The 26,466-nt window shown below is 37.7% G+C and overlaps 1 protein-coding gene across 1 annotated transcript in view; it reads left to right on the forward strand.

The window, feature by feature from the left end:
* The first annotated feature begins 816 nt into the window (after positions 1-816).
* PLD5 (phospholipase D family member 5) overlaps positions 817-26,466 on the forward strand; it is a 138,415-nt gene continuing 112,765 nt past the window's right edge. The window contains exon 1 of the mRNA XM_066314431.1: positions 817-948. Coding sequence (XP_066170528.1) covers positions 817-948 — 132 coding nt within the window. The remainder of the gene's footprint in view (positions 949-26,466) is intronic.

Raw genomic sequence — 26,466 nt, forward strand, 5'->3', positions numbered from 1 at the left:
TTGCCTGCTTGATTTCTTGCTCATGACTCTTCATTTGGAAGTGGATTTAAATCAGCATCATCTGCTTCATAGTGTCTGGTACCTGAACAAGTGCTGTTCAGATACTTTTCATTTCTTTCTTAAGATTGGTCCCTTCCCTGAGAACCACTTGTACAGACACACGTGTTGCTTTTCAAAGTAGGTTGTATCTGTCGCTGAGCTTTTTACACTGGAATAGTGTAACACTGTTCCTGGCCCTGTTGCTTGGGATTTGCCACCATGTCTGACTATGTCACACAGAAATATGAGCCTTTGATATCCAGAGCCTTTCTTGAGCATTTTCTTGTCCATATGTCTTTGCAGTAGTATTCTGCTGTGCCCCCTATTTCATCTGGAGTTTTCCAGAGCCATCCATCTCTAGCATGTGTATCAGGCCTTTGCTTTCTCAGGACTGCTTTGGAGAGGTGTCATGGTCACGGATGTCCAACAGGTACAGGTCACTTTTATCTATAGTAACACTGAAAATCAAAGCCCTGAAAATCTCCTTGGGGGCTGCTCCATTTTCTCCACTATTGTATTTGACTGAGACTGGCATTAGGCAGAGTATTGCAGCAGAATGAAATGTCTTTTATGATCCAGTAAAATTATATTAAGTGTGATTTCACATGGAAACAAAAGGTAATTACATCAACACAGCTAATGTTGTTACATAGGAGGCCGAATACTAATTGGCTATTTTTAGTCTCTGCGTTACGCGGGCTCTTCCCACAAAAGCTCTGCCCTCTGGAGCGCTCGGCAGCGTGTGTCGCGGCCGCTCCTGCTCAGCGCGGCGGGCCGATGGCGGTGCGCGCCCCCGGCAGCGCGCCCGCGGGGCTGCACCGCCCCCTGGTGGCCGCGGGCGGAGCCGCCGCCGCTCCTGCGCTTCCCTTCGCGCCCGCGGTTCCGGCAGCGGCTCCTTCGGCCGTGGAGGTTTGTGAGGGAAATGCTGTCCTGGCAGCCACATTTCTGTGACTGAAACAAATTGTGCGCCGAGTTATGCTGATCGTGCTCTCAGTATTTAGAGGCTGTGTCTGATCTTCACTAACGATGAAAAAAAAAGGCAATTTTTGTTTCCTTTTGAACCAAAATAATAGGATTATGCTCTTTGTACTTGGCTTTTTCTGTACAAACGTCTCTTGAGCTGCTTTGTGATGGAAGGAATTCTGCAAACTTGCAAAATAGTGGTCAAAATACCGTAAACTTCTTTAAATGGGACTCCTTCAACATCTGCTTTTGGCTTGAGAATATGATTACGGTGTGTGCTAATTTCAGTGGATAGATCAAGATGATGCTGTGATGCTCTGAGCAGTTTGGCTGCAGCCTGCAGAGAAACAGTGGCATCACCTCTGTTGACACTGATGACAGAGAGTGGAAGCTGCCCGCCCTCTCGGAGCAGCCCTGCATGTCTCTCTGCCCCATCGCCCCCACCCATCTCCCTGGAGTGCTGAAGTGGCCCTTGTAGCCCACCTGGCTGCTTCAGGTGGAGTGGTGGGAGACCAAGTCTCCGTGCAGCACTCTCAGGACCTGTGAAGAGAGAGGGTTTATTAACTGTTATGAGGTTTTGAGGGCAGGAATTCATGTGCATATGAGAGAGAGATGAATTCAGCTCTGTTTTGAAGCTGATACCTGTCTGTGCTGTTTAGGGAATACACTGGCCTGCATCTATGTGTAGCTTAGCTGGGGTGGTCCAGTGTGACCCTCTCAGAACAGTGGCAGAAACAGAGAATGTAGTTAGTTTCTCAGTCCTTGGAGATTTTCTTGGCCACTGAATCACTGTAAAAATAGAAAGACTTGTTCCAGGCAGCTGGACTCTGGGAGGCAGCACTCATATGTTTTTTCAGCTGCATCTGATAGATAAAGAGGCTTTCTATTTCTCCCTCTCTCTCTCTCTCTCTCTTTTTTCTTTTTTACAAAATTAAATGGACGTTCTTTTGCAACTGTTCTTACCTTTAACTCACACTTCCAGCTCCTCAAAAATAAAGGGAAAATATTTCTTTGAAGCATGTAGGCAATGTTTGTGTTTGATGTCAACACATCATCCTCTGTGCATTGATACAGCCCATTTAAGTTGCTGCCACCTGCTCCAGTTACAATCTGTGAGCTGGCACATCAGTTTAGGGCTGGATAATGTTAAACATCCAGGGCCATGTTTCAATCCTTGGTACAGCATCTACAGAATAGAAGAGGCTCCTTACCGATTAAAACTCTGCTCAAGAAATAACCAGTTTCGTAAGAACTAAATGTATTTCTGCTGATTTGAAATCACATTCCTACTGTGCAAGGTCCAAACATCTACAAGCAGAATTTTGCATGAAAGTTTTCTTTCCTGAAAGGCCAGTAGAACATCTCAATCTTCTTTCTGCTTCAGAACATTATTTGAAGTATTTAAGGCTGTGCTTTTACAGCTCCTCTTGAGGAACAGGATTTTACCACTGTAAAGTTTCATTGCTATTAATATATGAATTGTGAGTGAGTGATTTCAGGATGTAGCTTATATCTGAGATTTTGGTAAAGCTTTTTGCAAGGTGGAATACTGCTGTGTTTGTGGAATGGTAACAGACTAGGTGGGGGATATCAGTCTTTGATATTTTTGTCTTGTTGGTTGTTTTTTGTGCTAGCTATTTATCTGTAGATCCAGCAAATCTTGAATATGGACCAGACTGAGATCTGTAAAATTCTGCCCCTCTCTGCACCCTACCCCACCTCTGCCAGCTCTCTTCTTCCATCTTTCTACTTTCTCTCTCTTTCTTTCCTACAACTTTTTTTTTTTTTTTTTCTGCAAATCCTGTCACTTTTCTATGTTGCTGATGAAACTGATAAACAATGAAGAGGTAATAGTGGCATTTTATAGTTGTGTCATTTGGTTTTGGAGTTCCGTTCTAGTTGGATTTTTGAAGGAATTGAGAATTTTTGTGTTCAGGTGACTTTTTTAGCCCACAGAATTACAGCATTTTACCAATTTACATTCAGAGTGCACTTTGAACATATTTGAACAAAGTCTTTTAGTGATAAATTTCATGTTTTATCTAGGTGTCTTTAAGGTTTTGTATCTGTTTTGGTTTGTTGACTTTAAGAATTCCTGCAGACATAAAATCTTGTTTGTCTTCATTCTGTGATGCCAAATAATATGCATGTTTTTGTCTTATTACTTATCAAGCTGTGGTTTATTTTTGTGTATTTACAGCAAATTGTTCATAGATACTTTAATTATTTTTTAAAACCTATGGGGAGAGAAGGTGCTTCATAACTCTGGGGGCAATTTGGATAGATTTACAGAGTGCCCCAAGAGAGCTGTAATTGTGTGTCCCTCAGGGCATCTCAAGCAAATCCAAAATGACTCAACAATTCTGCATTTAAATTTATTAGGACTTTTAATTTAATGAAAAATTGAATTTTTTCTAAACTCTTCTCTCCAGGCAACAATTAAATGCCAAAATAAAAGAAATTCTCTCAGGGCAGAAATTCAGTTCTTTGATCAGTTGCTTTATATTTGGTACCCATTAGTAAAACCCTTCAGTTTTTGCAGACTGAGGGCTCTTGTCTGAATGGTTAGATGTTGCAAAGAATGCTTGTGAAAAGACTTGTATTGCCATATCTAACCTCTTTTCATCACAAAAGATAAATTACTTTTAATCCAACTTTAATTTTTTCAGTTTAGTTTTGATTTCCTTGAGCATTCAGAGCATTTAAGGGCATATTTATGTCGTATAAATGAGTATTTAAGTGATTTGGCCTGCTAACTACAATTCTAAAGGGACATAAGGAATGTTATCAGATGCCTTTGAGAGCTTTATTTTTATTTTTGAAGTAGTCTCCAAAGCATGGAGCTCATGGTGGCAGTTAATATGCTGAGGGGGTAAAGTCTGGCAATAGGGTTGTAACCAGTCAGCAAAGATTAAATTGCAGGTTTTACCTCAAACTTGAGACAAAATTGGTTTCCTCATAAAAAGGAGATATTCTAGACTTGTCTGGAAAATCTAGGCTCCCATTGCTTGTGGATCCTTCAAGAATTGAAGGGAGAAAAAAAATTAATCTTTAAGGCTTATTGATGTGGAAGTTGGAATTCACATTAAACTTTTGCGGTTATATCAGTTCCTAATTCTTTCTCTTGGTGGGCACTTCTTTTTCTGTGTTAGAAGGAGTTCAAAGTAAATGGAAAAGGTGGCTTTGTTCTTCAGCAGGTGTGCTAATGCTGAAGTAAGTTAATCAACTTGATTTTTTTTTCTGCCTGTATAGGTGCACAATAGCATTTGTTCTATATAGAAATGTCTTTTAGTTGAATTTGGGAAGTGATATTTAGGAGTGCTTGAATTTGGGAGGTGCATGTTTGAATTGTGAGAAGACTGACAGAATTTGTTCTGAAATTTGTATACATTCAGTAATTGAACTACTTTTTAGTAAAAAATGGAAATATTCTGGCTTCATTGACTGAAAGGCAAAGTTGAAAATTGTTTGTATGTGTGAATAGGACCATACTATCCTGTCCCATACACATTTTGTGTAGAAGCATGTAGCACCACGACTTGGCTGCCTGTCTTCTTCGTATTTGGCATCTGATCACTATCCCAGCGGATACCTTTGTGAGCATAAGGGTTTCATAAACTTCAAGGACTGGAGGAAAGGTTTGTGTAAACTAGTAAGATGACTTTATGACGGAAAAGTTTTTGCTTCTAAAGAGAGCAAGACCTCTGTAGCCTGATTGATTGCAATTGAATTGCTTCACCGAATTCTTTGTGGGGTCTCAACGATATTACATGTGGAGCCTCTCTGATGGGAATCCCATTAGCAGTGTGACTAATATGAGTGTGTGAGTTGTTGGTGGACACTGCCAGAGTCCTAGTGTGGCACTGGGCACTGACCAGCCAGTGCATTTTCTGCTCTTTTCACGCTGCTGATGTTGCTCAAGACAAAGTATCTGTAGACAGCTTGCTGATCAAACAATGAAACTAGGGCTGTCTACTGATTTTCTTTGTCCTGTAAGCTATCTTGTATACTGTTGTCCATTTTTCTTCCTGAAATTTTGTCTCTCTTGGTTTCATAGAACCTGGTTTGCTTATTTTTTTACCCTTCTATCTTAATCAGCCTTTCAGTGCCTCTTTCCACTCCATCTTGCTATTTTTCTTAAGGATTGAACTGTGGTTCTTTTACATCAGACAAGCTTATCTGTAAATACAAGTCAAATTCATCTTTGCCATGATGCCTTGCAAATGAATTTTTTTAGCTCTGGCTGAAGAAGAAGGGTCTGGAATAAAGAGAGCTTCTTGTAGCTGTTCAGCTAGATGTCAACAGCTCAACATGGCTAAAACAGGCCTCCTGCAGTCTCCACTCCTGCTGCTTCCTTGTCACTCTAGAAAACAACCTAATCTTGCCATGGTGTTTATAACACATGTCATTTATTACTTTATTCTTTCTCTAAGTTCAGAGATGACACTGTCAGTGTTATAGATGTTTAAATCTCATGTTTGAATGTAATTTCTTAAAATAAGTCATTGCTCTTTCCAACAAATATTCGAATCTTCCATCCAGCTCTTCTTCACTGATTAAACAAACTTGCGAATTAGTCCAGCATCCTTTTCTTTGCATTCTTCAGGTCAGTCCTGCAATTTCAAACCTATTCAGATTCAGAGAAAATCATTATTATTTCCTTTTGCAAAGAGAATAGAAGAAACCTACAGGCTGAATTTGTTTTCCCTCCTTGCGCAGAACATCGTCTTCACTTTTCTAGAATGTTATAAACTCTCAGTTGTTCAGAGGCATCATTCCATCCTCTTCCATTATTCATTAAAACTTCAGGCTCAGTCATATGCTCTCCTAGTACAACAATGTGCTTTCTTCTTCAGAGCTTTAATATTCTTTTTAACATGCTTTCTTCTTGAGAGAATCTCCAAGGTAGTCTCCACAGCCTCTTGATATTCCTTTCCTTAAAGCCCCTTTATTGCGAGGCCCAAAAAGCTTGGAAGTTGTTCTAAGTACCTGTTAAACTAGCCAGTAATGTGACTTGGCTCATTTTGCCTCCCTCTTTGTCACCTCTTATTGTGTTATTTGATAGCAAGGTCTACAGAGTCAGGGCTGTCTTTGTTAGTTCTTGGGTTTGTGGGTTTTTGTGGGGTTTTTTTGTTTGCTTGCTTTGGTTTTGTTTGGGTTTTTTTATTTTATTTTATCACACCCAACACAGAAGCATCCTGAGCTACCATTGAGAACATTAAGGTTATTATAATGTTAACTAAGTAATTTATAATAGTTGTAGCATTGGAGGGAAGTTTGCTGTGAAATTTGCTGTGTGAAATTTGTTCTTGAGAGGAGTGTCAGTAGAAGTGCCAGTTGATCATTTCATCCCTTTGGAGCTTGCCACCTTGTCTTCTCTAGGGAAAAAAGTGTTAAAAAAATAAAAAAAAAGCTAACAAAGAGCAACCACATTGCAAATAAAAGATGCTCTTAGCTAATCTGAAGGGGCATTTGGCTGCCTCACAAAAACACTGTGTATTTTGGCAGTTAGGAGCTTTGGCTTAGGAAGATCCATGTTTGGAATAACAGGGTGTGTTGCAAGTCAAAATTCAGGTATCTTGGCTGAGATGTATGCGTAATCTGGCATGATGCCTTTCTGCACTGTGCCTAGCTATAGCAAATGCCAAAGTCCCTTGTGAACAATATATGAATCTCATTTGGGGGAAAAAAAAAATAAAAAGAGGAGGAGGGAAAAGGGAGCCAGGATTTTTTTTTACCATTTAGTGGATATAAAAAAAACAAGTATCAAGAAGCAAAACATTTCCATGAAGCATTTCACTGTGGAAATTCTGCAACTTCGTGTTGCAAACCTCTTTATCACTTAGATTGGCTGATTTCCAGAGCATCAAGGCTAGGAATTGAGGGACTGAAATATAATCAGTGGTGATACATTTTAACCACATAAAACATTCTCTGCTTCCAAAGCCTCCAGTGTCTCTAGTAAGCAGTGCAACAGCAACAGCTCCTTGCTGCTGAACTCCAGAGACGGGGAAAATACTGGATCAGGATGGTAAGAAGCTCTTTACTTTTTCACCTGATCTAGGTTATCATTCTATAATATGATGTTTAAAAGATGATGAAATTAGTAGAGGTCAGTATTTAAAACAAAAAACCAGCATATGAGATACAGAGGAGATATGTTTTTTCTGCAAGGGAACAGCAAGGCAAGTTGGTGACAAATATATCTGGCACTGAACATGTTGTACAGCTTATATAAAATCTTTTTAAAACTGGGAAAGATTGCTGACGAGTATTTGATGTAAATTGTAACTCTGTCCACTTGGATTATTTCAGAAGGACAGTTGTATGGGCTTTTAAAATGATTTTGGATTAATAATCACTGACACAGACTTTATACATAAAAATATAGATAAAGCTATGCCAATCACTCATGCAGGCTTTATGTTTATGTTGTTTCTTTTGTAGGGGTTTTGGGGTTTTGTCTTTTAGAAAGAAGCAGATCTGCTTAGTGTATGCCTTTGACTTTCAGAGAGCTATGAAGTTTTTATTTTTCTGGGTTTTCAATCCATGAAGTCCTGGTAATTACATTGTTTGTCAAGTGCATTTATTTGGTGGGGAAAATAACCAGAAAAAAAGTTTTTAGAATAACAATTTTATATTTGTACCAATTTAAATATTCTGATCTAAATATTAAAACAATAGAATTAGAATATAAGGCACATACATGTGGGGTCTGAATTAGTGTAAATTGATACCAGTGCTATTAATGGTATAAAAAATGCCTGAGAGTAAAGTAAAAATATACGTATTATCATTTTTCTATGTATTAAAGAATTGGAGGGAGGAAACGTATCTTGGGAGTGTTTACTCTCAAGACTCATTGTCAAGACTGTTTTGTTGGGATTTGTTGGAGGTGGGGGGTGGATGTTGATTGAAATAAACATCAAGCCAAATCTCCTGTATGGGAACTCAGCTGTTCATTTTAAGTGCATACTAAGTCCAGGAATTTATTGATTAGGACATTACAATACATCAGAGTGAAAGGAAAACAAATTACTAAACAAGTCTGAAGAGCACTGAAATACATTTACTTGACACTCCAGATTGATGTGTATGGAATTATTCTCTTTGTGATTCAAATGGAAGAGGAGATTTTTAACAGAACAGCTATGAGAATTTGAAAAGTGTACGGCAAATATGAAATTACGTTTGTATTTTTTATCATTGTTGTGTATTTGTTCTTTCTCAACAGTACAAAAATTTTAAAACCCTAAAACTATCACTAAATTCTTTATGGTCTTTTCCTTTTCTAAATGGTTTTACTGAAATAAAAGTCATGAGTCAATCATGTTATCATAGCCTATATATTTAATGTTTGACTTTGCATTTTGATGTGTTAAAAATTTATCCTCCTCTGTATGCAGAATGGATTGCAAAATCAATAATTGAATGGCAACCAGGCTGTAAGGTTCTTGGAAAGATGTTTATTATGAATCTACATGTAGTGGTTATTGTTGTTGTTATTATTATTAATATTATTATTGCTAATTCTTTTACAAAATCCCCTATGTTGAGTAACCATTAAACAGTACTGCTGTACTGAAGAGACTTGAATGTATTATTGTTTCTTGTCAGAGAATACTGTGCCCATAGTTACTATTATTCTGCATCTAATTTTCTTACAGGAAAATGCTGGAGGTAGGAGATCTGACTGCATTTGCCTATTGTGATCACAGAACATAGTTAATAACAGATGATGTTACATAGATTTCCACTTTTGTGACTCTTTAGTTCCTACATAAGTCAAATGCTGATTATGCTTCTGTAACAGCAAGTTAATGAAAACATTTCCTTCTAGAAAAATAACGTTCGTGTACTGCCACATACTTGCTGTTGATAAAATTTTAGCCAAAGTAAACTTATATTATGTCTTGCTTGACATGAATTAGTTGAGTAACTAAAGCGTGGAGTTCACAAGGGATCTATTTCTTTCATAAGTTACTGAAAGGGAAAAAAAAAAGAAAAAAAAAAAAGAAAGAAAAGAGGCACACACCACACACATCCCCCAGTGGTGTACCCTTAATAATAGTCAGCAATGTAATAAATTACATTACTATTCCAGAGGGACGAGACTCTCATTTAAAATTTTTAGATTATATGATTTCTTGTAGAATGTAAATAGAAAATGGTCTTAAAGAAGCCTAAATTGCAAGCTGTCAAATGCATTAGATATCAGGTTTAATTATTCAAAATGTTTTTTTTTAATAAATCTAAGGAACAAAGCTAAAATTATAAATAATGTACTGGCTTTACCAGAAAAATGAAGAAGTTGTAGACATGACCATTACAGTGCTAAATTCTAATAAAGTGTAATTAGTGCAAGGGTTGTGTTTGGTATGGCAAAGTTTATTTGCAGTGTCTTCCTGGTGCAAAATTTAAAAAAGCTTATTCAACAATTGGATGTATTATTCATCCAGATGAATTTAGGCTAAACATTTTTTTGTTGTTTCAGTGACCAAATTGAATTCTGATAATCTGCCTGAAAATTTAATCCTTATTTAAAGAGGTATATTATAAATATGTAAGCTGTGGACTTTATATGTAATATAGAACATGTTTAAGGAAAGGAAATACAGCTTTATATCTGCTGTGAACTTGATTCAAGACAATATTCTCAGGCTTTCCTCTTAGAGTACATTTTTACTTTGTTATTCTACCAGTTTTATGGTAAAACAATGAGTTTGTTCATTCAGAATTACTCATGCTGATGGTAGTCAGAAGGAATTTGCTGCAGTATAGCTTTATGTATGTGTTTGGCATTAACTTATACATCCCAAGTAACTTTTGGCACAGTTTGGTTCAGGTGAAAAAACTGCATGTCAAGCTGTTTACCACAGCACTAAGTCTGGCACTGTTCTAGAGTGAAATACACTCTTGCATGCTCCATAAATATTGTTTGTGAAGGATGAAAATAAACCATGTTGCACTTTGATCAAATGTAATGCTGAAATATCTCCATATATAAATATATGTAGTATTAGCATTTATTTATGATAAAATAAGTTCGTATTTTAAAATCTCAGCATCCATGGAGCTTTATGGAGCCTGATCACTTTCAGTGAAAAAAATATGTCAGCAGCAAGGTTTATGCAGGAAGAGTAGTTTTTTAGGTGATGGAGGATTATGTTTTTAAGCCATTTTCCTTTTGATTCTACCATCAACCTACTATGCAGATCAGGTTTTCCTCACTGAAATCCATCTTTTAAGCTGTGCCATTACACTGGTAGTATAACTTAAAATGAGTTGCTCTTAGGAAGTTATAAATTATTTGATGTGTTTTACATAATGTATTGGCATTCCTGCTGCATCTGTGTTCAAGACAGGGTTTTATTCCTTCAGCCATGGGATGTATGAAGGTACTATTAAAACTAGATGCTTTTAGCATTAGTCTGTCCTTTTGGCTTTGATCCTGTTATGTCATCAGAAATGAAGCTGATGAAAATGAAGGCAGGGAAAAAAGTCAGTCTGGTCTCTAGGTGGAATAATTGATGGCAGAAACTTCCAGAGGAATACGGCTTTAGTGAGAAGGTGGCTGGATAATACATATTTTCCTGCATCTGTTTAATATTTTCATCATGGCATTTGCAGTGTTTTGAAATATCAGAACAAAATTGTGTTTCCCATATATCTTGGGACCCTCATAGCAACATGGTATTTTGCCTCACGTAATTGTTCCTGTACTTCATGACTATACTGAGAATACTGAAAACAATTAAGGCTGAGACTTACCATAGACCTTTTATGTAAAAGAAGTCTAGAGACGATAAAAGGGTACTGACAACTTTATACCCACCTGATACTGTGCAGATGCAAGAAGAGTAGGTTGTGGAGTTGTGTCCTGAAGGATATGTTTCCAGTGCTTGTATAAGGAGTGTGCTCTGACCAGAGCTGAGGATGCGTAATATGTAGTGGTGGGAGGCATGATTGCAGTTTGGGTAGATTTCCTGGTTTGCTTCACTACACAGAGTGCTGATGAAAAGCTGCCATTCCTAAAGGAATTCTCTAGACCTTGCACTTGAATTTTTAGTCTACTGTAAATCTGTTGCTATCAATATTTAATTTAAATGTTTTCCAGTGTTGCAGTGTCACCTGGGGATATGCAGCCCATAGTCAGGCCTATTATATCTTTTGATAAAGAACTTTCAGCTTGGAGACAAGAGCTCTCTACTCCCCTGGCCCTGTGTTGGGATTCCCCTTCACTCTTCTCACCCATTTACATCTTGGGTATCCGACTAGAGGTTTTGGATTCATAAAGATTTTTGGAACCCACAGCAGAAGGTTGGTAATCTCTGGTGTTGATCCTTCTTCAGTCAAAGGTGATAGAAAAATCCAGTGGTGAAACCCTCAGCTCTTCTGACTCCGTTACTGTAGTAGAGTGGTTTTCTTAATGGTCATGGCTTTAACTTCATGGTGCTAGCCTTTTAAATAGCCCAGAGACTGATACCTTTTGTTGCAGCCTTTTTTCCCCTTATGTGATGTGGCTTTCATGACAGGATTTTTATGTGATAATTCTCCCTGTCACTGGGGAGAGGAGGTGGTACATGTATGTCAGGCTACCAGACTAGAGGCTCTAGAGGCTGCTGATGTATTCTTCCTGTGGCTGGACATACGCATGTCCAGTAACAGGGAGAACTCTGTCTGAGACTTATAATGGTCAGGTGATGACTGAGGCTACATAGTCACTTGAAAGAAATGGCAAGAAAGAGGATGTTATAAAACTGCACCTCTGATTTAGCTTCTTTTTCTGTAAATGCCTACTTTTAGCAGTTTTAGTTGTGGCCCTTCTTTTTCAGAAAAAAAAAATCTGTCTAATGTGGTAGAGATTTTACCAAAACTAATTATAGAGATGAAGTTTTGGAAAAATATAGACTTGATTTGAGACAAACATGCTGTCTAGGCCATTTGGTCTTGAGTAACTAGAGCTACTGCAGACCTCTAAATCATTCATGTAAGAATGATCTTCCAGTGACTCAAACTGGCCTACAAAATTTATGTCAGAAAAAGAAATACCCTAATTTTTTTTCTTTTCATTGAAGAGATAGAAGGGACTTATTTTAGAGAGTGCTTGATAACTTAAGAAAAGGTCTTTAAAGTCAAATAAACTTTTAGGTTCCCTTCTGACTAAACTTGTATGCACTAATGTTAATTTTCTTATTTTTGTCTTTGAAGGATTGTCAAAAGGATCAGGCATGTTAAAATCCCCTTTTTTTTCTGTCCTACTCTGCATTCCTCTGTTACAGAGGATCAATTACAAAATCATCACTTGCATCTAGCAATTCCTCTACTATGGCACAGGCAGACAGAAAATTGGTTTCCTCATACATGCAAGGTATGAAAACGTGAGTTGTGTGTGAAGGATAAATACAACACACTAGGGATGTTTTAGGCAGAATATATTAAGGTTTTTACTAGCATTTATTTGGTGCAGAGATTGTCATGAAATGATGCTTGTAGCTGGCTGTTACCTCTTTCCACCCCGAGGCTGCACATGATCTGCATTTCCTCTGCCCATCCATGCTGGTGTGGTCCTGTAGTCTGCAGGTGGAGTTCCTTTGTCTCCTGCTGTGTCTTGTGTATGCCTTTTGTTGTCAAGGTCATTCATGTATTCATCATCCAAAGCTAACTGCTTAGTTTGGTCTTTTAGGAAGTTGAAGAAGAGCTTCAAAGACTGAGTCCCAAAAGAGTTCTCTGTCTTAGTGATCCTGGTGGATTTGATTTTTGGGATTGACAGGTAATTGGCATATTGATAGGTTCTGAGAAAGGAGGCAGTCATAATTTTGGGTTTAAGTTTGTTAAAACAAACCAAAAAAGTACTAGGAAACTGTTATTGTGGATGTAGTTTTGTATGGATTGAGAACACATGCTCTTGGGTGGCAGCAGTTAATTCCTTGGTGCTTGGAAATAACAGCATTTGTTGTGTGCCATAGAACAAATGCATTGCTTGTTCTTTCCTGTTGAAGAAAATAAAAAACAAACACCTCCACAAATTTAGTATTTTTAACTTTCACAAAATGTGTATTTAGGTATTTTACTTTCGATAGGGAGCAGTTCTGCAGCCCAATAAGACACATTCATTTAGAGTTACTTGCTTGGAAGAAAATAAACAGGTTTAAGAGTGTACCAGCACAAAAATCTTTCTACTGCATCAAACTCCTTGAATTCATGGCAGATGAAAGCAATCTAACTAAATAAAATGGTTTTGATGCAGTGCATCATAACATAGAGCATGCAGTTTATAAACTGTTACAGAAAGAAGTTCATTATACAATATTTTAAAATTTTATAAGACATTGTGAAATACTAATTTTTGTAGTAGATTTTGGGTTGTCAGCATATCACAAGTCGCAAAATGCTACACCTCTTTCATAAATTTTCTAGTGAAATTGACTTCATTGTTGATTAGAGTCTCTTTTTAGTAAAAAAAATGTAAAAATATTTGTGGAAGAATCTGAAGGTTGAAAAAAGGCTGAAATACTTTTAATTCATATTTATGCAGAGTGACTGTAGTAGTTTTACGAGTTGTTTCAACCTCATAGAATTTCTAGGGCAGGTTCATGGAAGTTGTGCATTTGCCGTGGATCATTTTAATGCTCCAGTGAAATATTCACTCTGATCTGTGTCAGTGCGGGTAGGGAAGCACATAAAAAATATGCTTCCAGTCAGTGATGAGAGAGTAGGAGGATTTTTCATGAACAATATAATTAAATTCATGCATGTAAAAGATACCTGCAAGATGCTGCTTGAGAAAGTACTTTATAGCAATAGTTAATTATAGGGAAAAAATTACTTTTCTGGCATGATAATAGATAATATTAATTTACCAGTGGTATAAAGGTTAGTTTCCCATCTGTAACACAGCATTTTTTTCTAATAATCAAAGAAAGCAGAAGAATTTTTGAGCAACATTTTCGTTGGACTTATTAATACAGCACTGGAATTTAAAAAAATCACTAATACAGGCCACTGTTGTAAACATTTGTTTCATAGCTTAAAAATTATTTGTGTTTGCAGAAGTATGAGAACGATGGAAATTTTCCAAAGTCATAGGTTTTCTTGTCTGTTTAATAAAGTTTTAATTATGTGCATTATGCCACTGCTGTGGATCATACTCATGTTTGTTTAAAGGTGTCCAGGAGAGGTGATATTGATTCAGCGGCTGCTAAATACTCTCCTACTTAGAAAGTAACTCAGCAGTGACTCAGACATAAGAATTGAAGTCAGAGTCAGTTGGCTAAATCTCACAGGGGCTTACTGCTGGGTATGGTGTGTTGAGAATTTTGTGGGTTTAATCATATCCTAAGCAGACAAAAAAAAAAAAAAAAAGGTGTTCCACTCCCCCTCCTCCTCCTCCCCACTACTTTCTAATTTTCTGTGAAAAGAAAAAGGCTTCAATGGATTTTGTTTTAGCCGTCTCCAAACAAAGCTATAGGCAGTGTGTGTGTGGTAACATTTGTTTGCAAGGATGGACAACTTACATACACCTGGAAACTCTCAGTCAAAACCACATGTTGTGGGCTGTGCTCTTACTGTTGCCCAAAGAAACTCTTGGCATGAAGAGCTGGAGTCTCCCGAGGATGCTCTGTGATGCACTGACCCTCATCTGGGAGCTGTGACAGGACGTCAGGGACCAAGGCTGGCACTCATTGCCCTGACCCTGCCTGAGCCTGTGGCTCGATCATCTTCTGCTTCCCTGAGAGTTTGCTGTGGAACCTTCTGTTCTAGGCCTGATCTAAAAAGTGCTGTGGAAAGTATGTGGTGAAAAGGAATTGGCATAGCAGTTAACCTTTGGGGAAGGTTCATTGAAAGATGTTACTTTGAGTCGTCATTAATTTCCAGAAGGAATCCTCACCGAAACCATGAAGCTGATTTTTTTCAGGTATTAAGAGGTTTCAAAACATAAACCTATGTAACCATCTCACCTCAAAAAAAGTCAGTGCTGTTGGTTTTAGTAGTCAAAGCAAGACCCACAGTTAAATACGCCGAACTTGCAGAATCTCTTCTATTTTCAGTAGTGACATATATATTTTCTCCTGAGTCTCTCATCTCAGGCTACGTTGTGTAAATGCAAATGTATTTTTTTAAATCAAAAGCACAATTTCTGAATGGACAGTGTAGTCTAAGGAAATAGCTTTAGCAGAAGACCATGCTTAGCTTAAGATTTTTGCTATCTTTAGGGCCTGGCACTCACTAGGCTGCAGTGAGAAGCTTATTATTTTTTGTTATAAACGCCCTTCTATGTTAAATTCTAAAATAGTTGTTTCCCGGAGGAGGTTTGGAATAGAAACTGGTGTACCTGATAGTTAATTAAAATTCAGTGTTGTTTGTTCTTGCTTAAATTAGTGGGGGGAAAAAAAACAAACCAAAAACAACCATCCAGGAAACACCACAGAGAATAACATTCTGAACATTTCAAATTATTTTGAAATATGAGAATTCCCATGGCTCAATTCTTTAAAGACTTGGGACATAATTCAAATGCGTCTTTGCCACCTGTTACTTATTTTTTCATATTTAGCATGTGTATTTTCTCTCATAGAGAAATAAAGGGAATGAACACCTCATTTCCCTTTTTACCCAGGTTTTTTCTGTATCCTAGTTACTGAACTACATGCACACATCACTTCTATTATAACACTGTAAACCACCTGCACAAATGCATACCTAGCAGACCAATTGTTTCATTAAGTTACACCAGAGTCTGGCTGGTATTTTTGTACAAACCAGAGAAAACCATGTGTATCTGGTTTTGTTTGTAATGTGAAGTTACTGATTAGCCAGCTAATACCATTTTCTTTCCCATCCTCACAGCCTCCCACACACAGAAAGATGCGAAAAACTAGTATAAAAATAAGGTTTTAAGCTACGACAATGAGATCTCCAGATGTCTGATTCCTTGGTTTAGAAAACTGCACAAGAGCTTATCTATTCCTGAAATAAAAATGATTTAGATAGTCCAAACCGTCTTTCACAATCTCCCATCTGCTAGGGTGTGCATTTCATTTTCATGTAAATAAATTTTCTAAGTAATTCTTCAAATGCTCGCTGCACAGTTCATTACAGAGATCTCATGCTTGCTAATACTTACTGCCAGAAGGCAAAAGGACTGATGAAGCATGTGGAGCACTCATAGGAGGTTTGCAAGGCAGGAAGTCCCTCATGGAGAGGGGAATATTTCAGTGGATTTATGTATAGCATTAACCACTTCACCTGTGTTATTTCCTTGTTTCCCCTTTCAAGAAATGCAGATACTTAATAAGGAGATAGTAAAAGAAATTTTCCAAGCTTGGTTTTTGGATTTCTGCTGCGAATTTCACCTCTAAATCAGACAATTGGATATTAAGCTGTCCTTTCATGTCATGTACTTTTTTACAGTGGATTCATACCTGTGATTAGGTAGGCAGACCTCTAGTCTTAATGCTTAAATCAAGAGTCTTACATTTTTCAGGTTTTTGAAAGGTCACTTTGGCTTCAGTCTGACAGTTTGTGGGTGCTGACATGTTGGCAAATCAAGCCCTTTTTGTACTTTATCCCAAAGTCACAACTGGAGAAGAGAAAGAATTGTATTGAATTATATTTCCAAAACTGGACTGACTTGCTTACTTTGCTAGACGTGCAGCTAATCAAAACAGCTGCAACTCAGAACACCTGGAAGTTGTGCAACTCTTAAATGTCTAAATGTAGATTTTAAGAATCTAATTTTAAGCAGGCAGATTTGATCAGTTTGCCCCATCGTTACCCAGGAAACCACTTAATTACTATGCCTTTGCTTCAGCCCTCTGCATGTAGCTTTTAAAACATTTTGTTATAATTTTTCTTTTCTTTTGTCTTAAGCTAGTGTTTGTAGAAGGAGCTGGCTTGACAGCTCTGGCAAATGAAATAGTCTGCCTGCCCACGAAATATGTGCTCCCTAGACAGTGGCAGTCCAAACTTCCACATGCTGTTTTGTCAGTGTGCTACAACTTTTCTTTGGGGAGTGGAGACGGGAGGGTGGAAGAAGGGTCCTTGTACAATGAGGTCTTTGCCACCAAAACGTGCAAGTGTCATCAGGAAAACCGGCCTGTATTTTCCTTCTAACACAGGAAACAGGCAGCTAAAAAAATGGATGAGTGGATCAGCTCAAGCTTTGGAAAACCCATGTGTATTCTGTAAGCTATCGTCAAGATCGCAGAGCAGCATCAACTGCTGTGTTGCAGTTGATGTTGATGACAGATGATCTTGTGAACTGAACAGAGTTTTCCTTGCTCAGTGCCAAGACGAGAGGATTTTTAAAGAGTTCTGAGTTCTGCTGAGCCTTCAACAAAAAGTCCTGGGATGATATTTGCATGGAGGTGGGGAAATATGGAAATTTACTCTAAAATATTAAGACTGTGTCTTCTCGTGTTTCTCTTTAAGAATGCTGATCTTAGCTCATACAGTTCATTACTTCAGATTATCTTGGTGATGACTTTTTTTGAGATACATGTATTAGATCAATCGTGATATCTGAGAATCACCTAGTCCTCCTATAAAAATCACCCGAGACAGCTTTTTCAACACAGGATTGTGTATTTGATTTCCAAGTGGTTTACAGGCCTCCTGGTTCATTCAGCTAGTAGCCTGAAAATCATGGAATGTCACTGACAGAATCATGGTGCTGTCCTTTAGTGATCAATGTGAATTCACAAATGTTTTAACAAAAATAGCAAGGCAGTAAGAATGAAAAATATCCATGACATCTTTTAATTTCTGAAATTTTTCATTGCTCTACTATGACTCAAAGTGGAAACACAGAAGGACCATTTACATCTTCCAAAATAAAGCATCTGGCTTAAATAGCTACAACACTTCATTATCACTATTGTTCTCAGTAGTTATACAAGAGGTATTTGTCAAGGCCACCTCTACTCAAAGCGCCTGAAATGGTCCAGTCCAGGCTCATGTTGATTCCATGTCCCAGACCATGCAACCCCATCCTTTTCCTCCAGCTAATGCCATCTCTTGTAATGGGCCAATTGTGGAAGCTGCTTGCATGAAAACTAACCATGAGGTTTGGACTTCTGCGGTGAAAGACATTGGCTGCTGTGGGGGAGAGTTTTGCAGACTTTGATTTGGCATGGAATCTGTGATTGGGGTTGTAAATGTATTGCGAGAGTATTGCTAAGTACAAATGAAAATGACATTATGTTAAGGCTGTGAAAGCACAAAAGAAAACACTAGAATTTACTCTCTGGTCATGAAAGTCACTTGGGGTACTCACGCTTTTTGAATGCTGTTTTGACCTACAGAATCATTTCTCATAGCTTTTTGTGTCAGACTGTGCTTGTGCTCTGAGAAACAGATGGAGATTTTGCTGGTTTTCCTTCTGCAGACTGTAAAACAAAGATGCTTAAATTACTGGTGCTCTAAACTAATGAACCTTTTCAGCATCTAAATCTAAGATTCATTGCTGCTTTTAATGTTACTCTAAGAAATTAATGGTTCATTTATATAACTCTAACTGTGCTGTCAGCATTGGTCTTGTACATGCTGCTCTCCTTAAAATGAAGAGAAGTAGGGACAGTGCATAGGAGAAAATGGAAAACGTCTCATCATCTGGATTAGAATATATAATTCCTACCTGAAGAATCAATATTTTAGAAGGCAAAGAGCACTATACTTTGCTGTTTGATGCCTACGTATTGTTCTTAAGTTTTAGAAACCAGTAATCCAGAAAAGAACTACAGAGTGGATTTGCATGTGAAAGTATAAAAAATACAGTTCTGTTGTGGACATGGACACATTAGAATGTATTTATAAATTGGAGTTGAGATCCTGCTTCATAGCACTAAAAATTTTCATTTTTGAAACCTAATAAACCCTTCCTTTGTGCATGTGCGCAACTGATTTTTAAATTTAAATTTGGGAGGGTTTTCTTGTTTAAATAGCTTCATTTTTTGCATAGCTGGTTCTCTGTTTCTAAAATTGTGGCCAGGTAAACTCTGAATTATTCACAGAATTGATGATATTTTTACTGCTGAGTGGTTTGCTTACTGTAAATACCTCTAATACCTAAACAAGGAAGAAAGAGACTAGATTTAGAGCATGAGAGTGCTGAAAAAATACAGAAGAGTCTAGAATATCTTCTTTACTTCGTTGAGATTGGCTTAAGAAACAGCCAGAAATTGCCCAGCTGTGATGGATTTGGTGCCTGTATTATTTCTTCTCTTTGTTGGTCAACCACCAGCAGACACATTTTACAGGGCCATAAGATGGTGATGACAGTTTTCTTCCCTAGGTTGTTTATTAGTTGCTAATTCTGTTTAGTAGAAACTTGGATCAATTTACGGCCTTGTCAAGTTTGCAGTGGGACTAGCAGATCTTTTTCCTTCACTTTAATGATATTGACATTGTGAATTTTGTGCCAGTTCCATTAAATTCAGTGAAACTTTCTTTGCCCACTGACATTGAATGTATGTTTTGTCCTATTTGCTGAGACTTTTACAAGCCTTTCATAATTATACCAACTTAAGGAGCTTGAAACCTTTCCTTTGAACTTTTTTTCCCCCAGTATCTCTTCTAACAAAAGATGAGTATCTTTTCCTTTTGTTGTGATCAGAATCTATTCAAAATGAGCAAAAACTGAATTCATAAAATGTGTGTTATAGGCAAAATAGAGACTTCTCAGGTGGCTGTGGGGTACTGCCAAAATTAATTTATCTTCAGTTATTATTTGGAAAAGAAGAGCAGGCCATATAGCCAAAGTACACAATATCTTTGTGTATGTAATTATTGAGACTCCTTTGCATTGTTGCTTGTGTTTATATGGAAGGTTTATATGTGAAATCACATAAGAGCTGTTCTTATGGTGGACAAGCACTACTTTTTTGTGATAAACCTAATCCTTAAAGTAGAAAGCAAGGAGAAAAATCAATCTGCTATCTTTTTGAATCTAATGTATTTGCTATCTGGAAGCTGAGTTTTGGCACAGAACATGTGGCAGTGTGTGGCACTGGGATGCTCCAAGGTCTCGTACAATAATAAAGAACAAGTGTCCTCTGAAGGCTAGGACTAATACATTAGTACCTGGACTTAGATTGATAAGATACTTTCTTTGATAGATAACATTCCTTCTTTGATAGATGTTATCAAATGTTGTGTGCATTACATCCGACAGTGTTAATTCTAGCTTTATTATTTAACATTTGAGCCAGTTTGTTGAATTCATGTTGGTGCTGTTTGTATGTAGCAATTGCTGTTGTTTTAGTTGAGGTCATAAACTTTAATGAACCCATACAACACATGTCATAAATTAAATACAAATGGTCTTTAATTTTGACAGATTTATGTAAAAGAGGTTCTCTGTCTTCTTTCTCTTCCTTTGTCATTAGTAAAATTTACCAATCAGCCCAAGGTTTTAATTTTTTATATAAGTAATACATCTCCTTTGTAATGGTGATTGGATAAAGCTAACAAGTGAAAGTTAATGTCCACTGTACAATGATGTGCAGGAAGAAAGTAATCTTGAAAATGTTCTTCAGAATAGATATGCTGGAGGTTAGGAGAAGATACTTTCATGAAAACCCCCTGGACAGTGAGATTCCAGGCTCACAAAAAGCTTAACACACCGATAGCTAATCAACACTCTGCAATTGTGGTAAATGCAAGAGAGTTCAACTAAACATTTTTTTGCCATTTATTGCAATCTTAGGGCATAGAAAGAGTGTGACTTCATTGCTGTGTTTAAGGCAAATGACTACAGAATTAGATTGTGTGGTCATTCTTCACTTAAAATGTTAGGACAGCTTACATGTCATCACTCAGCAGTGAGAACGCTGGTTCCCTAAAGCAGGAGCAGCTGAGACCTCACTGTCACCCATGACAGCCTGTGTGCAGTGCAGTAACTTCTCCCTTGTGCCTGCAAGGCTTGCCCCTAAAAGCTGTGATCAGTGAGGGTGTCCTCTGGTGCAGATTTTGAGGGATCAATGACTGCATTGCCTTGCTGTGGGAGGTGTAGGTGCAGTGCAGTGGGCACCACTGGCCAGGGTGCCAGGGGTGCCCCTGGGAAGCCGAGTCCAGTAGGAGTGGGGCTCCTGCTGATGGGGGTCTGTCAGAGCAGGGCCTGATGCCCAGGGCCCAACCCACCAGCCCAGCCAGGGAGGAGGGCACCTGGGGGGCAGCCCTGGTGCTCCCCACTGTGCTGCAGGTGGCCCTGGCTCACCAGTGCCCAGGGCAGAGCTGTGGGAAGCTGGAGCCCAGCCCTGGACTGGGACTGACATCCCTGGTCACTGACATGGGCTCCTGGAACGTGGGCTGGCAGGAGGAGCCGTGGGGTCTGGCTGGGAGCTGTAATGTTCTGTTACATTCCTTGAAGCTCTTGAATGCATATTCTAGAAAATTCAGTGTTTGTATTTTTGCCGTAAATAACTGTGTTACTAGTATTGGGCAGGCAGTGTGTCTTGCAACAGTTATGCCCTGAAATATAGGCTTAGAGTGTTTAGCCAGAGTTGTTCTCCAGGAAAGGAGTTCCAAGGACCTCAAGGACAGCTATATTGTTCAGGCTAAACATCTGGCCAGCTTTCTGTCCTATCTTTGACAAGACCCTGGCAAAGTGGGGAGAATATAGACCAAATCATGTAATTTCCAGTTCCTGGAGTTGGCATTTCTCTTTACTAGCTCCCAGGGCTTTTCTCCATGAAGAAAAACCCAAAGGTAGGCACTTTCAATTCCACACAAGTTTCTATCACCTATGTGTCTCATGGCATGGGGTTCTACAGCTTAACAATGCCTTGAGTACCTTTTTTTTGGTTGTTGTTTATTCAAACTTGCCAACATAATTAGTTTAATGCCCTCTAAAATTTTTTATTGGAAGAGAAAGTGAATAATTGTTTCATAGTCATCTTTTCCATGCTGATTATGAATTTATAGTTCTGTCACATTCCTCTGTTAGTAGTGTCTTTTTCCAAGCTTTATTTAATCTTTATTTATATAGAAACATTATATAGAAACAGTTTATTTAATCTTTGTTTATATAGAAACATTCTATGCTTTCATTATCCTTTTTTACCTTTTTCTATACCTCTTCCAGTTGTTCTGTGATTTTTGAAATGAGTGAACCAGAACTTTGTGACTTTCAGGTTTTAGGTCTACAATTGTATAAAAAGTTACAATGTGAATAAATTTTCTTTGATGTTCTGCTCCCTTTCTAATAAATTCAGCTTGCCTCTTTGACCTCCAGACACTAAGCTGATGTTTCCATAAGTTTACATGCTAAATCTGTCTTCTTGCTCATAGATGGTTATAGTTTAGAAATATTCTTGAGGCAAATAAAATCAGAAATGTCATGTGCATTATTCTGCACTGTAAGTAGCATGGAGTGTTTCAATAATGAACTGGTATTTTGGAATTAGGTGTCACAGCTGCATAGGTTTTTTTCTATGTTATAGATGGAATAATTTGTAATAACAACCATAAGAGCTGTGATCATGGACTGGGACGTGCTGAAACTATTGGAAGTTTCCAGGTGTTTATTGCAAATGACAATCTAAAATGGTAAATGGAAATGGCTTTTGTTACTCTTCCTGTTTTTGCAGTGTCCTGTATTCCCAGGGGACTTTGATGTTGTTTTCTGACACTTCTGACAGCAGTCAAAAGATTTTTATAGAACATACTGAAGTCTTCCTGGCTATTTGAGTGAAAGTGTTGAGGCATGCTACAAAGCCTCAATGCATCTTTATTCTCCTGTGCAAAGATATCTTTTCAGAGATGAGAAAGGGAACTTGCTGAAATTGAGGGAGAATCAGTGAGTGGTAGCAAAAAGTTACTAATATTGCAGAAGAAATAGAAAAATGTACAGCGATTGTTATATGAAAAGATTGGAATTTACTCCTTGGGTATGCCAGACATTTATGAAAGTATAACTTCTAAAGGTATATTTATAAAGGTATGCCAGACACAGATAAACAGTGGAAAATAGATAAAAGAAATTTGAGCATAGCTTCTTTATGGAAGAATTCTTTGAATATCAGATGCACCATGACAGGATTTTTTTTGCTTCATTATGCTCCAACATAATTTGAGCTCCAAACATTAAGCTCCAAGTGCTCCAACATCAAGGCCATGGAGAGTGAGCACAGTTACAGTAGTTACAGTGGTAGTGCTGAAGCCCTCATCCTGGGCATCCCTGGGGATGCAAGCATGTACCTTTAGGTCTCTTAGATTTGCCTGCAAGTCAATATATCATTTTCAGGGAAGTTCAGCAACAAATACCAGTAATATTTTTGTAGTATTCATCTTTCCACTTTTCTAAAAATAGTCTTTGAATTACTTGTCTTATCACTGTAGTTAGTGAGCTCCAACTTAAGTCTTCCTTTTCTCCTCATCCTATAAACCTGCCTCATTCTAATCCACAGAGAATTAGGTTCTGTCAGAGAGGCTGAAAACGATGTTTTGGAACCTGTAATATTACATAAGGGAGCTACATTTTGTGATTATTCTGGCTGTGTGTGTACCTTGGAGAAATAAATAATAAAGATTTTTCAATTGTTTTTCTTAGCAGCACTGGCTGTTACAGACAGCCCACTACCTCTCATCTCAGTTTTGATCACCTTGTACAATAAGCCAAAATTACTGTTCAGAAAGATGGCCTTAAATGACTTCATTATCCTAAAATGCCTTTGGAATGCCATCATCCTAGAGAACATTAATTCACTTTGATGGCTTTTTGCTGTTGCCTGATAGATGCTCCAGCTCTTTGAATAGTGATGGGGCAGGGCTATTCTCTTCCCCTGTCTTACCACAGCAGAGTGGCTTTGTCTACACATTAGGTACCCTCCTTGAAGTAGCCTTGTGAGCTTTATGGCAGCCTGGCACAGAGGCTGGAGAGGAGAGAGGGCTTGCTTTTCAGAAAGGGTGCCATCCAAATAATTAGTTATATTTTTAAACAACTGTTGGACTACTGTGTTCAGTCCTGTGCTTAACTAAGGTAAAGTAAGAAGATGACTGCAATTTTTTTCGAACTGCTTAACTGTTTCTTGTTCTTCTTTTTCTTTTTTTAAATTTTTTTAACCCTCTGACAATTTATTTTCTCTCTACAACGTGTAGATCTTTGTTTCAGTCAAGAAGATTACCCAAGTGCTTTCTTTCAGCTTGTGATTCTTCAGAGTCTAACAGAGAAGAGTACTGGAAAATTCTTGCATCAAGCCAAAAAAACTTGAGATGCTTTTAGTCAAGTAATCATTTACAGTCTCCAAGCCCATTCTTACCTAGCAAAGAGATAAAATGCCAATCTTGCTATCTACAAAGCAATTTGCACAGCTGCAAAGCATCAGAAAGGGAATATATTAATTTCTGCAGATATAGCAAATAGATGCAGTGTCCTTGGAGGGATCTCTGGATAAGCATGAGCATATTTATTGAATTTATAAATTGCTAGGTAATTTTCTTTTAGCTTGAATTATTGTGGCTTTGATGGAAACTAATTATTTTTTTCCCTTATGTTTAATGAAATAGTTTATATGCTTCTCAAGCAGAACTGCTAAGCTTTATAATAACTTTGCAAACTACCTGAGTTTATTATTAATATGTAGTTGAGATAGAAAGCTTAGTTAGCTTCCTGTATACCGATTGTTTTTATAATATAAGAATTGAGCTGAAAGCCATGCAAGAAGCAGATAGATCAGAATGACATGAATTTAAATGTTTTCATCTCTACTAAATAACTTAATAGAAGTTTCAGCCATGAAGGAACTAAGAATAGCAAGGGCTGAATTCTGTTCGTGTTTACATTAGCACAAATTTTGAACAAAGTCCCATGAACTTTGTAAGGTTATTATAGCAGTACCTATATGCAGAACACAGTTGCAGAAAAAGAAGTTACTGTAACACTTTATTGTTTGGATTGTTCACTTAGTAAAGAAACTCAGCAGCTGAGTGCAAAGCTAACGTTTAGAAGAAACTAAGCCTTGAAGTCCTAGCAGACAAAGGGAGTTTTTTGCCATTTGGTGTTTCCCCAAGAGGAACAAAATTGTCAGAAGAAAAACAAAATCTAGAACTTTTTTAATGTTGTGGAAAGCTCCCTAAAGAATATAGAGAAAATGATAAATATGTTAAAAAGTCTTAGCAGCAAAGGAAAGTGAAACTGCAATCTACTCTTGGTAATATGTCATAGGGTATTATGTGGTAGGGTGGTATCTAAATATCCCATGAAATGCCAGATCCTTTGAAGCATCAATTAAGTTTTGGTCAAGGCTTTTGTATTCAAAGTATACCCCAACTGATGGCTTTACACTATATCTAAGTGTTTCTTTAGATATATATATATTTGGTATAATCTCAAAATGGGATCAAGAGGTTTGTCTAGCAGAAAACCATGTTAAACAGAAGTGCTTGAGCTATCAGTGTGCTACCTGCTTATACAATATGAATGTGGCAAAATTAATGTGGTAGATTATAGCCACAGTTTTATGTCCATGGCAAAATCTGAATTTGAGCTCAGTGACATGGATGAGTTTTAGCTTGGGCATGTATCTAATTATGCCTTTAGGGTTATAGGGAAAATCGGAGTTTTCATAGACAGAATAGACAGGAGAAAAGGCAAAGAATTTGAACAATGAATTGCATATTACCCTGAAAAGATTGTTTTGAATGAGTGACTTTTATGTGATCCTAGTCTGCATTTTAATGCCTCCTGAAGAAGAAAGGCTACAGTTTTATGATTTGAAGGAAATTTATCACATTTTTATTCAAAGTGTGGTTTTGGCTTTTGCATAACAATTCAGCTGTATTCTTTCTGAAGGTTGAGCCTTGTTCCTTTTAAAGACATTGGCAAAATTGTTATTATACACAGAGGCTTTTTCAAAGCCAGTAGCAAATTCAATACAAAAGAAAGGTGGGTAGCCAAGAAAGGCAGATGCAGATGGGAAGTCTGCCATCAGTATAAAACCGGGGAACATGAGAAATGTCATAGATCATGGCTCATACTGTGATTTAAAACTGCCTTGGCAGTGTGCTAGCAAGCACGGTGGCTATTTAGTGGGTAAAGACAGCCTTTCAGAGCAATGCTCTCCCCAGTGACTCCTTACTGAATGTAACAAGTGTGAGCTTAGTGCAAATCAAGTGTCATTTCTACTGATAAAATATCTTGGTATGTTGTTGGACATTTCTATCTCTAATGCATGCACATGCACATCTTTAGCTCAAAGCTGCCACAAAATTTTGTACTGTGCTGTATATTTGGAATGCATATTCCAAGCATCTCTGCTGTATGTTTGGAGAGTTAGGTTGTAGTGATGTCTGTGCATCTTCCCCATATCTCTCCGCTACAAGAAAAGGGAATTTTGATGCCACATCGTTAAGCCCTCTCTGTTAATTTTTTTAAGATGTAGTCTGCACAGCACTGATGATAAAAATTACGGTAAGTGATCTGTAGGTGACCCCCTGAACTGCATTAAATATTACTGCTTACTT

This window comes from Sylvia atricapilla, chromosome 3 (genome assembly GCF_009819655.1).
Source record: "Sylvia atricapilla isolate bSylAtr1 chromosome 3, bSylAtr1.pri, whole genome shotgun sequence".
NCBI lineage: Eukaryota > Metazoa > Chordata > Aves > Passeriformes > Sylviidae > Sylvia > Sylvia atricapilla.